Raw genomic sequence first — 14,584 nt, 5'->3', positions numbered from 1 at the left:
TTAATATATTGAAACAACTTAATAAACTTCAGCCTGGAGAACTTTATACTAATGGCAAATTCCAGATAAATCTATAAACCCCATAAACGTATAACGTACTATACAGATTATGTGGATGTGTATAAAGTCATTGCCATTCTTGGAAATTTACTGTTCGAAGTGAGCATATATATATCTTCAGAGAAAAACACAAAGTGATTTACCTAAACTTAAATATTTTTCCTAGCAATGAAGCACTGCTTCAACGAATTCAGAGAAGAGGTCAACATATCTGGTTTTTCACAAAGCAGAGTGACAAACATCCATCTCTTTCTATTGAAGACATAAAACATGAATCTCATTCTACCCACCAGCGTGACACCTTTTTAAAAATTAGCCTTGACTTGAACTAAAGAAAAAAGCTGTTTGTGAATAAAATTAACTTGCTACATTCACCCACCATCCTTACCCTTTATTTTCTTTTCAGAGCATCCAGATACTTCACGATTACCATAGTAATGATAACACTACTGATACTGAAACTTATCTATAAGAATTACAGAGATGCATTCTCCTTCCTTGAGCATTGGACCTAGACTCTTCCATCTGGAGAAAGGTGTCAAGACACCCATATAACACCCTAATCTTCTTCCAGCTAATCCTCACTCGGACTAATCCTCACTCAATAAGTCTACCGCACTGGAGTAGATGGAAATGATTCCCCCAACTGTTTATGAAGCATTCCAACATTCAAAAGGTTGAGTTAGCTCTGTTTAAATTCAGCCTCTACTCTTTATTACCTGTGGAGCTTTGTTCATTCAAACGATTTCAGTTTCAAAGTTTCTCCACGGTAAGACATCTATTTACCGACCTCATGAGGTTGTTATGTGAAGGAAGCAATGGGTGTGGAAGGTGCTCAAAATAATGTGTGTATCCACAGCACCTGACGTATAATTGGCAAGCACTCCACAGTGCCCATTACACTTGAACATGTCCCATTCTGTGTTACCATTTCTGCTGTACACCTAAGTTGGATCTGTTTTGCATTGCAATGAAGAGAGGGATGGCAAATCCCAAAGCTGTGATAATGGGATGACCTTACAGGGCACATACAGAGAGCTGGGTATCTCTAAGAAATTTATAGTTCACTCCTTTATGCAAGAATAACAAGGATTTCTGGCTAATTAAAGTGTATTCAGGATGACCCATCTCCTGAATTACTGTACAGCGTATAACATATGGTGAGCTAATTATCCAGCTCTCTAATAATAGAAGCATCTCCCCCAGATAAATTTATCCCTGAATGAGTCAATTAGGGTGAGGGACTGTGGAATGGATGGTTATATATTCTAAATCATCGCTCTCCTCAACTTGAAAATATGTGCTTGGAATCCCAGGCCACAAACTGGGTTTGACTAAGTGGACCTCATTTGCAAGAATCACAAGCCAATGAAGCATCTTTGCCTTATGCCTCCTTGTCATTCATACCCTAATATTGCAAGCTAGCATCTCAGGAGCAAACCCTTGAGTATAAATCATATCAGTAACACAGTGTACAGAAAGCCTATAAATTTTAGAAGTAGGAGTTTTAAATCATTTTCCTCACCACCTTTGACAGATGAACTGAGAAGCAGCTGTGTACAAAAATATATATATACATACATATATATGTTAAAATATCTAAACAAGGCACTAGTTGCAACTGGAAATTTTTAAATTCAAAAGTATTTGAGTAAATTCCACTAATACTACCATTGCTTTGATCAGGCATTCCTTTTTCGGCTGCTGAATAACTCTACCTCCATTTCTCACAAAGGTGGTAAGACCTGGCTAAATTGCTCAGGATATTCTGGATAATGAAATAACACATATAAATGTGTCTTCAGACATTGAAGGAATGTTTTATGAACATGGTGGTGTCACCAATGTTAGGATTCTTTGGTAGCATATCAAGGCCATTCTCTCAAGACTCTTGGATATCGTATTTTGTGAATCAGATAACTAATCTAACGCAGACAGACAGCTCTACTCAAGGATGATTGTAACAACGTGCTTTAAATCTTTTATCTTCAGATAATGTATGTAAGAAGTTTTTTGTGAATGGCATCACAGTGTACAAAATGCTAGCATTTTCACTAATATTAACTATGCAGTGAGTGCTCCAATGTGGACAATAGCCATCTACACTAGAATCACCTATTTTGAAGAAAAAACCCTTTTGTTATAATTCAATAACCATCACCTCCAACTGTGGTGCTGCTAGAACATCTTAAATCTCTAGTTCTGAAAGAAAATCTCAGCTCTCTAATAATAATTAGAGATAATCAAGATAAACTTGTCAGGCTTCAATATCCTCATGATCATCAAATTTGTTTTGGTCCCCTCTCAAAATTATATACTGAGGAAGCCATTAGAATGCCTTGTAATCATATGAATATTTATATACCTAATAGATTAAATAATTTCTGTCAAAATACATGTCATACAAGGTGATTCACCCTGGAAGCCGAGTGTCATTTCTGACTATCCATTGTCTAATGGACACTGTATTAATCTCCACCCTGTCTGGTTTTGAGAGATTTGTGGTAGATGAAGACTGATATAAGGATGTCCAGCTTTCTCAGCAAATTTGACAAACAGCACACTGTTGTTTTCTGTCTTAAATAGACCGGCCCAAGAGTGCTGCTCCATCTTGGAATGGCTATGCTCCTGTTTATCAAATACAGTAAAGCTAGCACACTAGGTAAGAGCATAGTCAATCATGTAGACTATGACCCATTGATACATCATGAATTTAATTTAGTTCCCAAACCAGATTATTACAAAAAAACAAAACAAAACAAAAACAACAAATAGAATAAAATGGGGTGGAAAATATCAGGGCAATCACCTTAGTAAGAGAAAGATCATTTCTTAAGCTTTTGTTTCAATCACATATCTGTGTGCATCTTACTAGATGATGATATAACTGAATATATCTTATAAAGTTCCAAAGCTTTTACATGAGATCACGTGTCAGCATCACCTTCTAGAAAAATCTAGGTGACAAATAACTGCAGTGTTTCTGCACAGTAGCCAAAGCTCATACACATACACAAAACCCAGTGTTTCTCAGAGTGCCCTATGAAACACCCAGTTTAGAATGTCTTGAGAAGCTTAGTAAAATGCTGATGCAAAGTCTCGCTTTGGAACTACTCTGTGACAGTCCCAAGAGTTCATCTTGGCCATCTTCAGCTGCAATAAGCATCTCCGGGGTTTTCCTTATGCAAAGTCTGAGGTATCGCTTGTCTACCCCTGTAGACCTGGACTCTCCCTTTTCCCTTCTTTGTCTACCTGCAGGAAGTCATAGTGATCCTGTATTATATGCCACCATATACTAGCCTAGCAAAGGTCACCTACAATGCATAGTTCTGAACCAAGTGCCATGCCCAGGAGGCAGGTGGCCAGCCCTGCAATGCCTGCTTCTGGCTGTGTGGGTTGACCATGGGCACTGATAACTCCGCAATATCTCTGTACAAATAATACTTGAAATAAATGTTCAGGAGTGTGACTGACAGCTTGAAGTCTTCCTTCCTCTCTTAGGAATTGCATGACATCCTTCACCATGCCATTTTGCTGTGAGCAGAATCCGATAGGTTTCTGCAGTCTCTGGCACCTGGGTAAGACAGGCTGTCAGCATGGGCATGACATGATGGAGCTATGGCTACCCACAGACCCCAACGTTTACCCAGGACAGGCACCCAGACTACACGCATATTGCCCAAGAACGGCTCACAACCCCTCCAGCATGTGCCTGTCAGCCCAAACCTGTGAAAATCATGACAAATAGCCCACTTCTTATCTGAATTCTGACAGACCTATAAATAGTTGCTTAAAGGACTTTTAGTGGCTATTATCCATCCCTGGGCAGAAAATTCTTTATTCTTTACATTAATACTTGCTGCTGCTGTACATGTATCTCTCCTATAGCTTCCCTTGGAAATCAATTTCAATAATTTATCTCTTTATAAGTTAAATACATATGTGTGTAAAGCACACACACACACATATATATATACACAAACACACACACATATGTATTTACATACATATATACAGACACATACACACATACAACACCAAACTATAGATTTTCTTTACTCTATTTTTCTCTGATGAAAATATTAAAATACCAATAAACAGTATACTTCACATCAATGCTTCAAGTACAGACATGCATCATATAGTGACAGAGATACGTTCTGAGAAATGTATCATTAAGCAATTTCATCATTCTGCAAACATCGTACAGTGCACTTACACAAGCCTAGATGGTACAGCCCACTACACACCCAGGCTATATGGTAGAGCCTATTGCTCCTAGGCTACAAACCTGCACAGCATGTGACTGTACTGAGTACTGCAGGCAACTGCAATGCAATGGAAAGTATTTGTGTATCTAGATATATGTACACATAGAAAAGGTACAGGAAAAAATGCAGTATAAAAGATACAAATGTGGCCAGGTGTGGTGGCTCATGCCTATAATCCCAGCACTTTGGGAGGCCGAGGCAGGTGGATCATTCAGGGTCAGGAGTTTGAGACCAGCCTGACCAACACGGTGAAACCCCGTCTCTACTGAAAATACAAAAATTAGCTGGGCGTGGTAGTGGGCACCTGTAATCCCAGCTACTTCAGAGGCTGAGGCAGAGAATCACTTAAACCCGGGAAGGGGAGATTGCAGAGAGTCGAGATCGCACTACTGCACTCCAGCCTGGGCAATAGAGTGAGAGTCTGTCTCAAAAAACAAAAAAGATACAAACATACAGCTGTATAAGGCAGCTCCATTATAATTTCATGGGACCTCCATCATATACATGGTCCATTGTTGACCAAAATGTTATTATGTGGTACATGTCTGCAATCCAAATTTCATAATAAATTAGCCCCTTTCGTTTACACTTATCTATAACCTTGGGCAAATTCCTTCCACTTCCACTCACATAGCTGTAATATCAAATAATTCTTTTTTAAAATTCCAAGGCTGGTGTTGATTTTTCTCCTGGTGTGCCTACCTTTTTTACTTACGAATGTCTGTTAAATATTAATTTGCCTAGAGTCTGCACTAAGTAGGTGTTTGCTCACATGTTCTTTTATTCTTTTGTTGCAGAGTCTGCCCTTTCTCTCCAGCTGTTCATGAGGTTTCCATGGGGCTTTATTAAATGTCAGTAATTTCCAAATGCAGTCCTCTGTTCCAGGTTAACCCAAGCACTGCAACTTTTATCCCTCTGACATACTTAGCTGCTCATAAAATTTCATCTGAAATATTCCTCAGCTTTAAAACAAATTTGAAAATCACTGCTCGCAGTAGGAAAATCACTGCTATATGTTCAGTAAGGCCATTTCATTTTCTTCTTCCTGAAGACATGGGGAGACTACCTCTTAGCCCCATGTCAAGTCAGGGTGGAGATGTGGGGCCTGGTCTACATGCTGACCCCTGGGTCAGTGAAGTAAGGAAAAGTCCTCAAGAGACCCTTCAACTCTTTTCTCCTGTGGATGCTATTGGGAAGGCCATCTATTGAGACTGACAGAACTACAAGATACTAGCAACCTGGATCCCTGAGTCTCCTCATGGAGCAAAGCTTCCCTAGAGCATCACCCAACCAGCAATAGATTTTGCATGGGCAAGAAACAAATTTTCAAGTATGAATCCACTGAGATTTTGTCAGTCTTCACTGACAAAAACAGACCCTGGCAGCAGAAGTGGGATGTTAACCAAAATAAAAACTTAAATTATGTGGTGCTCCCTCAGCAGTTGGGCAGCCAGTACATAGAGTACTCTCTGGAACCAAGTCCCAGAGGCTGAAACTGAGAATACTTACAATGACCAATGACCAGTTTATATATTTCACAGTTAAATGACAATTTAGATTTTAATAAAATCTGTTGAACTGAGAGGTAGTGTGAACTATAAGAACCAATCATTCTATTTTTGTCTCATTTTTAGAGGGAGGAAGTGATACTATCAATTGCAACTTTTGTGTAAGTCACTTCATAGTCTGTTCAGACACCCAAACCATATGTGGGTTTCTGTCAGAGTCGATGAAACACTTTTGTGGTACCAGAGAGATATAATAAAATACACCCTATGATTTATCTATTGCATAATCTGTGATGTTGTGGGTAGCAGGACACTGTTGTACCTCCAGGTGAATGGGCTGCTCCTATGTTGTTTCATAACTGGAAGAAGAGAGTGAGGAGAACCACTGCCCATTTCCAAACTCCAGTAAAGCATCAACTCCATGCCCACAAGATCTGGACATAGGAACACAACATCTTCCACGTGAGGAAATGACAACATAATTTTCATAGAGTACATTACTTTTTACCTTTCTCACCAGCCCTAACTTATGTAGCTTCCACATACCTTAACTATGTATTTTCTTCTTAGACTGAGCATATTTGCTTGTTTTAAAATTAAATCCCTAATATACTTTCCCTTCATCACAATAACTTCCTTTTCACTGTCATTCATTGTTCAATCCAGAGATTCATTTTACAGTTTTGTGTCATGCAATTAATTGGATGACAAACCAATATTACCTATATTTCCTCTATCTCCTTTATAATTTTTAAATCACCACCCAAACTCTCTTTTCAATCTCCCATAGCGTTTAAGTCACCATAAAGACCAAATGTCTGATTTTCAGACGAACTTTCCATTTCTCTTTAAAGTCCTGTCCTCCACAGTATTTGCTTGTTTTGAATAGCAAGTGCTCTTGACATAGGCTCTATATAATATCTGCTTAATTCTATCTACTTATGCTCTCTATATTATGTATTATAATATAGATATATATTATACCTACCTATGTAACTCAGGAATGCTGTCTGCTCCGCTGTTAATGGTTACTCCACTTACAGATTGCAATCCCCAAAACGATAAACTCAATGGGACCCGAAAGACCCAAAAGACATCATTCACTTCACCCAGTTTACTCACAGAGCTTTTTGTTCTGCTTTGTTTGCTCAGAGATTAACCCAAAATATTTTGGATCTTTCCACATTGTTTATATCACAAGGACAACCTCTAAACTAAACATAAGCCATTTTCTTGCCTCTCTTGATGGCCACATTTGAAGATTAAAGACCAGTGGGGCTGGGTACCTGGCTTACACCTGTAATCCCAGCACTTTGGGAGGCCGAGGTGGGTGGATCACCTGAGGTCAGGAGTTCAAAACGCAGACTGACCAAGTTGGTTAAACCCTGTCTCTACTAAAAAGAGAAAAAAAAATTCGCCAGGCATGGTGGCAGACACCTGCAATGCAGCTACTCAGGAGGCTGAGGCAGAATCACCTGAATCTGGGAGATGGAGGTTGCAGTGAGCAGAGATGGCATCACTTGCACTCCAGCCTGGGCGACACAGTGAGACTCCATCTCAAAAAAAAAAAAAAAAAAAAAATGGCCCGCAGGATATCTGACACCTCCTTTGTCATCAGCAGACATTATTTTGCCGTGGCCTTTCCAGCCCAGGATGTGGGGAATGTTGGCAAAGACACTCTAAGGAGAGCACACTGCATTGAAATACCTTTCTAAGGCCATTAAACATGTGCTATGGTGAGTGTTGGCTGAAGAAATGTGTTAGGCATGGAAGGGAAAATGTGGCTAGCATAATAATCCTGCTGGTTCTGGTCGGGCGCAGTGGCTCACGCCTGTAATCCCAGCACTTTGGGAGGCTGATGCGGGCGGATCACAAGGTCAGGAGATCGAGACCATCCTGGCTAACACGGTGAAACCTCGTCTCTACTGAAAATACAAAAAATTAGCCGGGCATGGTGGTGGGCACCTGTAGTTCCAGCTACTTGGGAGGCTGAGGCAGGAGAATGGCATGAACCCCGGGAAGGCAGAACTTGCAGTGAGCTGAGATCGTGCCACTGCACTCCAGCCTGGGCGACAGAGCAAGACTCCGTCTCAAAAAAAAAAAAAAACCCTCTGCTGGTTCTTCCACCTCCACGAGAAATCACCCAGAATGTTTTCTAACAGGCAGCATCAGAGGACAAGGCAATACCCACCGCTGTATGAACTGGGCCGCCTCCACCGTTAGCCTCTGGGTGAGATTGTCGTAGGACATGGGCTGTTGAATGATCTCATAGTTCCTCATCATGAAGCAGTTCAGGGGCCGGAAGTAATGAAGGAAGCCCAAGAAAAGGGTCAGGATTAGGGCTGCTAGGAAGAGAAGGCTGAAAAAAATGCCTAGAGGCATGCGGAGTAGCCCCAGACAATTGAGTGCAGCGAAGGTAAGGAGGGTGACCCCGATGATCTGCAGGGGGATGAAGACCAGCCTCTTGAAGCCTGTGGTGAAGACGCTGCCCTCTCCGGGCTTGCAGTCTCTCAGATTGGTCAAGGAGATCCCATAGAAATAATTGAAGCCGTGATGTAAAGGGTGGTGACAGAAGTCAGTCTTGCTGTGACAGCTCATTCCAAGGTGCCATTTCCCTGAGAAAACAAATGGGGGATCACTTCAGTCCCAATAAACACACTGATTCAAATCCAAGCTACTGTTCCCACGCACTGAAAAGGAGGCTCTGACTATTTCATGAAGCTAGCCTTCCCGCTCATAGGACCCTAGAGTTTTTCACTTTTTTTTCCCACAAACGCTAAGGTATTACCTACTCACTCTACCAGAAAATAAGAACTAATTTAGCTATTACAATAAAACAAAACAAAAAAACAAAATCTCAACCAGATAAAAATCCTCTACTCACTCTACCAAGAAATACGAACTAATTTAGTGATTTCAACAAAACAAAACAAAACAACAACCACAAAAACCCCAATCAGATAAAAATCCAAAAAGAAAACTAGCTAACATCTTTAATAGACAGGAAACCACACTTTAAAGAAAAACAGAAGTTTTTTTTTTTCTTTTTCCTGGTCAGATGCTTTTCTGAGCTAGGCCCTTAAAATTTAAGTTTTAGAAGCAACTTAATTTTGTTCCTTGAATGTTAAAAGTGGAAATGAATCCTTACTTCAGAACCTAGCCCTGAGGCATGAGGAAATCACACTCAGTAACTCAGCAATTATTTTAAGCACCTCTGAAAATTTCTTATAAAATGTTAATTAGATCACTAAATTAATGAGTGCCTTACAAAAGAAAAAAATGATAGTTTTTTAACAAGATTTTGGAAGAAAGGAAAGGGTCATTTTGCTCCTCTGAGATTTGCTAGGATTCATTTTATGGCCTGCTTAGATTCAAGCTCTTCATGCAAACAGGAAGGCTTCAATCCTATCTACAGGATAAAATCAGTGGGTGTGTAAACCAAGACAAATTCTGACATAATTTTATATTGGAAAGTAAAATGAAAATCTTTATCAATAGCATGGTGTGTATAGTTTTGTACATTCTCTCTATGTATATGTCTATCTTTCATTTGTTCCATCTATCATCTATTTCATCCATCCAATTGCCTCATTATCTATCTATCCATGCTATGTCATTTTTATCTCCCTGCATCTATTTATCTATAACATCTATCTATCTATCTATCTATCTATCTATCTATCTATCTATCTATCCATCTGTCATATCTATCATCATCTATTTCATGCATCCATCCATCCCATCTACCTCATCTTTGTCCCTCTCTGCATCCATCCATCCATCCATCTATCTATCTATCTATCTATCTATCTATCTATCTATCTATCTATCTAATCTATTTTTCTATTTCACTATCTATCTATCTAGCTAGTTAGTTATCATCTATTCCACCCATCCATCCATCCATCCATCCATCCATCCCATCTATCTCACCTTTGTCTCTCTCTCCATCTATCTATCTATCTAGCTAGCTAGCTATTTCTCTACCTATTATCTATCTATCCAACCATTCATCAATGCTTTCTTCCATCTATCCATTCATCCATTCATCCATCTATCATTAGGTATCATCTAAGTATCTATTTATCTATACACACACACAACACACACACACACAACACACACATACACACGCACAAACACACAACACACACACACACACACATCTATACATTCGAGTAGTCCAGATAGACTCATTGTGTTTTAGCCTACAAATGAAATCATTTTGTTCCCATTTAAAGTTGTGCAAAGTGTACCAGCAATGTCATCCCTAAGATAACTGTCATGATGTCCTCTCCCGCTCTGTTGCTAACTTTGTCCAAGTCCTCCCTGCCGTTCCCATACCTATAGATGGTTCCCATCCCATAGATGCCCATACCTATCAGTGCTGTTGAATAACCTTGATCCTTCAGAAGCTTAGCAAAGGTAATCTCATTGGTGGGAAGTCCTCCCGAAGAGGCTGTGAAGAGGAAAACTCCAGTGCGGGACCAAGATGCCATTCCTGAACGAGGAAAAAAATCAACCCTTAGGAACCAGGAGATACCTGGAGGTGGGAGGCTGTCCCGAAGGAGACCACAGCCCCTGCGATGCAGATAGGAGGTTACCTGATCGGACAGGGTACCGGCCAGTCATGAAGGCTGCCCTGCTTGGTGTGCACAGGGGTGATGCTGCCAGGTGCTGAGTGAGTTTCACTCCCCCACTGGCCAACCGGTCGATATTGGGAGTCCTGGAACAAAAGAATCATGGCATTTGTGATCATTTTCACTTAATGTTCATGGATTTATTTTTGAGACAGGATCTCACTCTATCACCCAGGCTAGAGTGCAGTTGCGCGATCTCGGCTCACTGCAACCTCCACCTCTCGTGTTCAAGCAATTCTCTCATCTCAACCTTGTGAGTAGCTGGGACTACAGGCACGCACAACCATGCCTGGCTAATTTTTGTATTTTTTTGGTAGACGCAGGGTTTCACCATGTTGGCCAGGCTGGTCTCAAACTCCTGACCCCAAGTGATCTGCCCACCTCGGCCTCCCAAAGTGCTGGGATTATAGGCATGAGCCACTGTGGCCAGCTCTGTGATAATTTTCAAAATGAAACTGTCTGTGGCTCTTTATAGTGGGAAACTTCTCAATGAGCAAGGGCGAGTCTGGGGTTATGTGGGAGAGAGGCAAGATGAGAGGCAGGGGAGGTGGTGAAGAAGTGATACAGAATCAAGACTCAAGCTGCAACAAAACCATGGAGATGTGTGAATGATGCAGGCGGGGCATCCCCAGAAGGTCCATTCATGCTACAGAGGGCTCTGAGCTCCTGGTCTCACTAACCCTGAATTAGAAGAGAGAAACCAAGTCTTCAAAATAGGATACTGCAGGGAGGGAAAGAAGGGGTGAATGAAGATGAGGCTTCACTCTTCTCCCATCCACATCTCCCAAGTTACCTCTGTGTCACCAAAGAAGAAATCTCCATGGTCAATCTGACTCCCCTCTCTTCCCAACCACAGCCAAAGGGAATTCCACAAGCAGCTTTAATGAGCCCCTGCCTAATTTCCACATGCCCCCAGGGACAGGGAATAATCAGACTCCATGTGCCTCAACCAGTGAGCATCAACAAATGGGTTAATATCCTCCAGGGAAAAGGCACAAATACTACAGTGAAGAAACTAGATGCTGTGACTCCCAAATACCCTTTGTTGGCTTATATTTTTATGCTTAATAAAGTCTTATTTATGAGTTCACTTGTAGAGTGATACCTTTTGCAAGATAAGCCATCCTGATGCCTTTCTCTATGAATGGATTGGCTGATCATTTTGGGAAGTCATTTAGCAATTAATATCTTTTAGTTTTTGGACCATACCAAGCTATACCCCACAAGATATATCCCATGTCCTCCACCAGGAATCCAGGTCCCTTCTTCCCTGCCTGGCTTATCATCTGCCATCCTTCAGTTCCAGGTACAGATGGAATTCTCATGAGCCTCCAGCACCCTTCCTTGTTTATGCAAGGGGATTGACCTATATTTGGAACAGTAGTCCATACTCCACCAGACCAGCAGCTTCCTCACTGTAAAGCAATGGCATGGCTAATCGTGCTCCCCTTCAAGATGGCTGCCTGTAGGATGGGAGTATACATCTTGTTCATTGGTCCCATGGCTTCCCTAGACCAATGCCCTTACAGAGTAGTACTGCAGTGATGCATAGCTTGAAGGGGGAAATAATTTCATTGCATCTGTAATGTCAAACTAGTGATCATTTATTAATTTAGTGAATGTGTTTAATTACAAATAATTCTATTTTGCTTTTTTCTTAAAGGGTAAGATGCTTAGAAGACAGAGACTGTTTTTGCATTTGAATTAAATCTCCTAGTATCTATATTGGCCTACAAAAAAAAAAGTGACTATTTTGGGGTGTGATATTACAAAATATAAAAATGAGAAATGTAATTCAGAAATAATGGGACTCTAATATAGAGACCAAGGCAGATTTAGGGTAGATATTGCCATGGATTCTTCCATGGGGCCTTATAGACATTTTTTCTTTGGTAACTGGTAAAGATTTAACCTTAAAGACTTGATTTTAACTTTTTAATTAAGACATCTTGGTAGGAACAGTTATCTATTATCTTAATATATCTTAGGAATATATAATATTAAAGAAATAGATAAAATGAAAAAGCTGCATAAAATCATGATGCTGATAAGAAAAACTAAATTAATAAGATCTATATCACAAATGTATAAAGTGATCTGTAAACATTTTACAAAAGTAGGCAAAAGGTGGGACACTTAAAGTGCCCTCTTAAAATTGCAGATCTTATCCTTGCATATGCTTTTTAAAAATTTAAGCAATGTCATAGGTCAATATACTCTTAAAAAAATAAAAAGCAACATTTGATGCAAAGTTTCAGATTGAAAGTGAGATACATTTGGCTATGTGTTGTGGGAAAGATTTTCCTTAATATAATAATCTATTTAATTTTTGTTTGGTCTGATATGTAATGATGAAATATACTTTCCAAGATTTCTCTTGTTAAGAAGAAGATGAGGAGTAAGAGAATGGCATGAAAAAAAAAATCAGTGTCCCATGGCACTTGGCAATGGGTCCATTCCTGGCTTCAGGTATTGTATTTAGTATTCATATATCCTACAAGAAAGTTCTGGTCCAGTGCAGTGGCTCACGCCTGTAATCCCAGCACTTTGGGAGGCTGAGGCGGGTGGATCACGAAGTCGGGAGTTTGAGACCAGCCTGGCCAACATAGTGAAACCCCATCTCTTCTAAAAATATAAAAAATTAGCCAGGCATGGCGGCACACGCCTATAGTCCCAGCTACTCGAGAGGCTGAGGGAGGAGAATGGCTTCAACCTAGGAGGCAGAGGTTGCAGTGATTCCCAAGATCGTGCCACCGCACTGCAGCCTGGGTGACAGTGTGAGACTACTTCTCAAAAAAAAAAAAAAAAGAAAAAAGAAAGTTCTGGTAGAAGCAGACACCTACATCTCAGTGTATCTACATGAAGCCAGGCATGGTTTGGAGGGTTTTGAACGTTTCTACATGTTCTGTGCTCTGTAGATCAACATTAACACTGCCGGGGACTGTTGCCTATGAATACAGCCATGTGTTTACTGAGGAGCTGCATTACCAACCTGAGAGTTTTGTTCCCATAGCACCCAGGATCTCCAATGCCGAGGTCGTCAGCCATCACCAGGATGATGTTCGGCCTTGATGCTGTGTGGCTCTCGGCTTCCCAGAGAAAGAACAGTAGGAGGAAAGGGATCTTCATCTTTCTGTAAAGGACAAGGACACAAAAAGGAACTGAAAGATGCCGGCTCGAGACAAGGTTTTGCTCTGTTGCCCAGGCTGGGGTGAAGTGGTTAGGTCTTAGTTCACTACAACCTTGAAGTCTTGGGTTCAAGCAATCCTCCTGCCTCAGCTCCCAAGTACTTGGGACTATAGGCATGTGTCACCATACTCAGCTAATTTTTGTGGTTTTTGTAGAGATAAGGTCTTGCTATGTTGCCCAGGCTGGTCCCGAACTTCTGGGCACAAACAATCCTCCTGCCTCACCCTTGTAAAGTGCTAAGATTACAGGCCTGAACCACTGTGCCTTTCTAAGGCACTGTAACTTTCTTTTTTTTTTTTTTTTTTTTTTGAGACGGAGTCTCGCTCTGTCACCCAGGCTGGAGTGCAGTGGCCGGATCTCAGCTCACTGCAAGCTCCGCCTCCCGGGTTCACGCCATTCTCCTGCCTCAGCCTCCCGAGTAGCTGGGACTACAGGCGCCCGCCACCTTGCCCGGCTAGTTTTTTGTATTTTTTAGTAGAGACGGGGTTTCACCGTGTTAACCAGGATGGTCTTGATCTCCCGACCTTGTGATCCGCCCGTCTCGGCCTCCCAAAGTGCTGGGATTACAGGCTTGAGCCACCGCGCCCGGCCAAGGCACTGTAACTTTCTAAGGAAACATAGAAACCTCTCAAAACTCAGTGTATGGGGTCAACAGCCTGGGGCAGCTCTTTGTGCTGGAAAACGTACAGAGGGAAGAGAATTCATCCATCATCCATGTCTGCCATCCCAACACTCTCTCACCTCACTGCATTTCATTCCTTGTGAGAATAACAGATGAAGGAATCTTTGGGGAGGATGGCGGCTTGAACACACACACAGTGTCTTGCTTGTATGGAGTCTGTGTACGTGTTCCAGCAGCCTGCTTCCTTTGAGTTCTACCCCCTCTTGTTGAGGAGGATGTGGGCTTTCTACTTCA

General features: G+C 41.2%; 1 protein-coding gene across 5 annotated transcripts in view; it reads right to left on the bottom strand.

The window, feature by feature from the left end:
- Positions 1-14,584, bottom strand: part of STS (steroid sulfatase) — a 284,875-nt gene that overhangs the window by 167,497 nt on the left and 102,794 nt on the right. For 4 of the 5 annotated variants that reach the window (XM_077988100.1, XM_077988102.1, XM_001088752.5 and 1 more), the window contains 4 exons: positions 13,472-13,612; positions 10,444-10,565; positions 10,218-10,340; positions 8,031-8,454 (listed from right to left, as the gene is read on the bottom strand). In XM_077988100.1, the coding sequence (XP_077844226.1) occupies positions 8,031-8,454; positions 10,218-10,340; positions 10,444-10,565; positions 13,472-13,612 (810 nt within the window). Of the gene's footprint in view, positions 1-8,030; positions 8,455-10,217; positions 10,341-10,443; positions 10,566-13,471; positions 13,613-14,409; positions 14,583-14,584 lie in introns of those variants that run through there. The other variant, XM_077988101.1, reaches the window with a different exon arrangement.

The sequence above is a fragment of the Macaca mulatta genome, chromosome X (genome assembly GCF_049350105.2).
Source record: "Macaca mulatta isolate MMU2019108-1 chromosome X, T2T-MMU8v2.0, whole genome shotgun sequence".
In the NCBI taxonomy this organism is placed as follows: domain Eukaryota; kingdom Metazoa; phylum Chordata; class Mammalia; order Primates; family Cercopithecidae; genus Macaca; species Macaca mulatta.
Note: the sequence above shows the minus strand (reverse complement) of the source record. Positions and strands in the feature narration are given on the sequence as shown.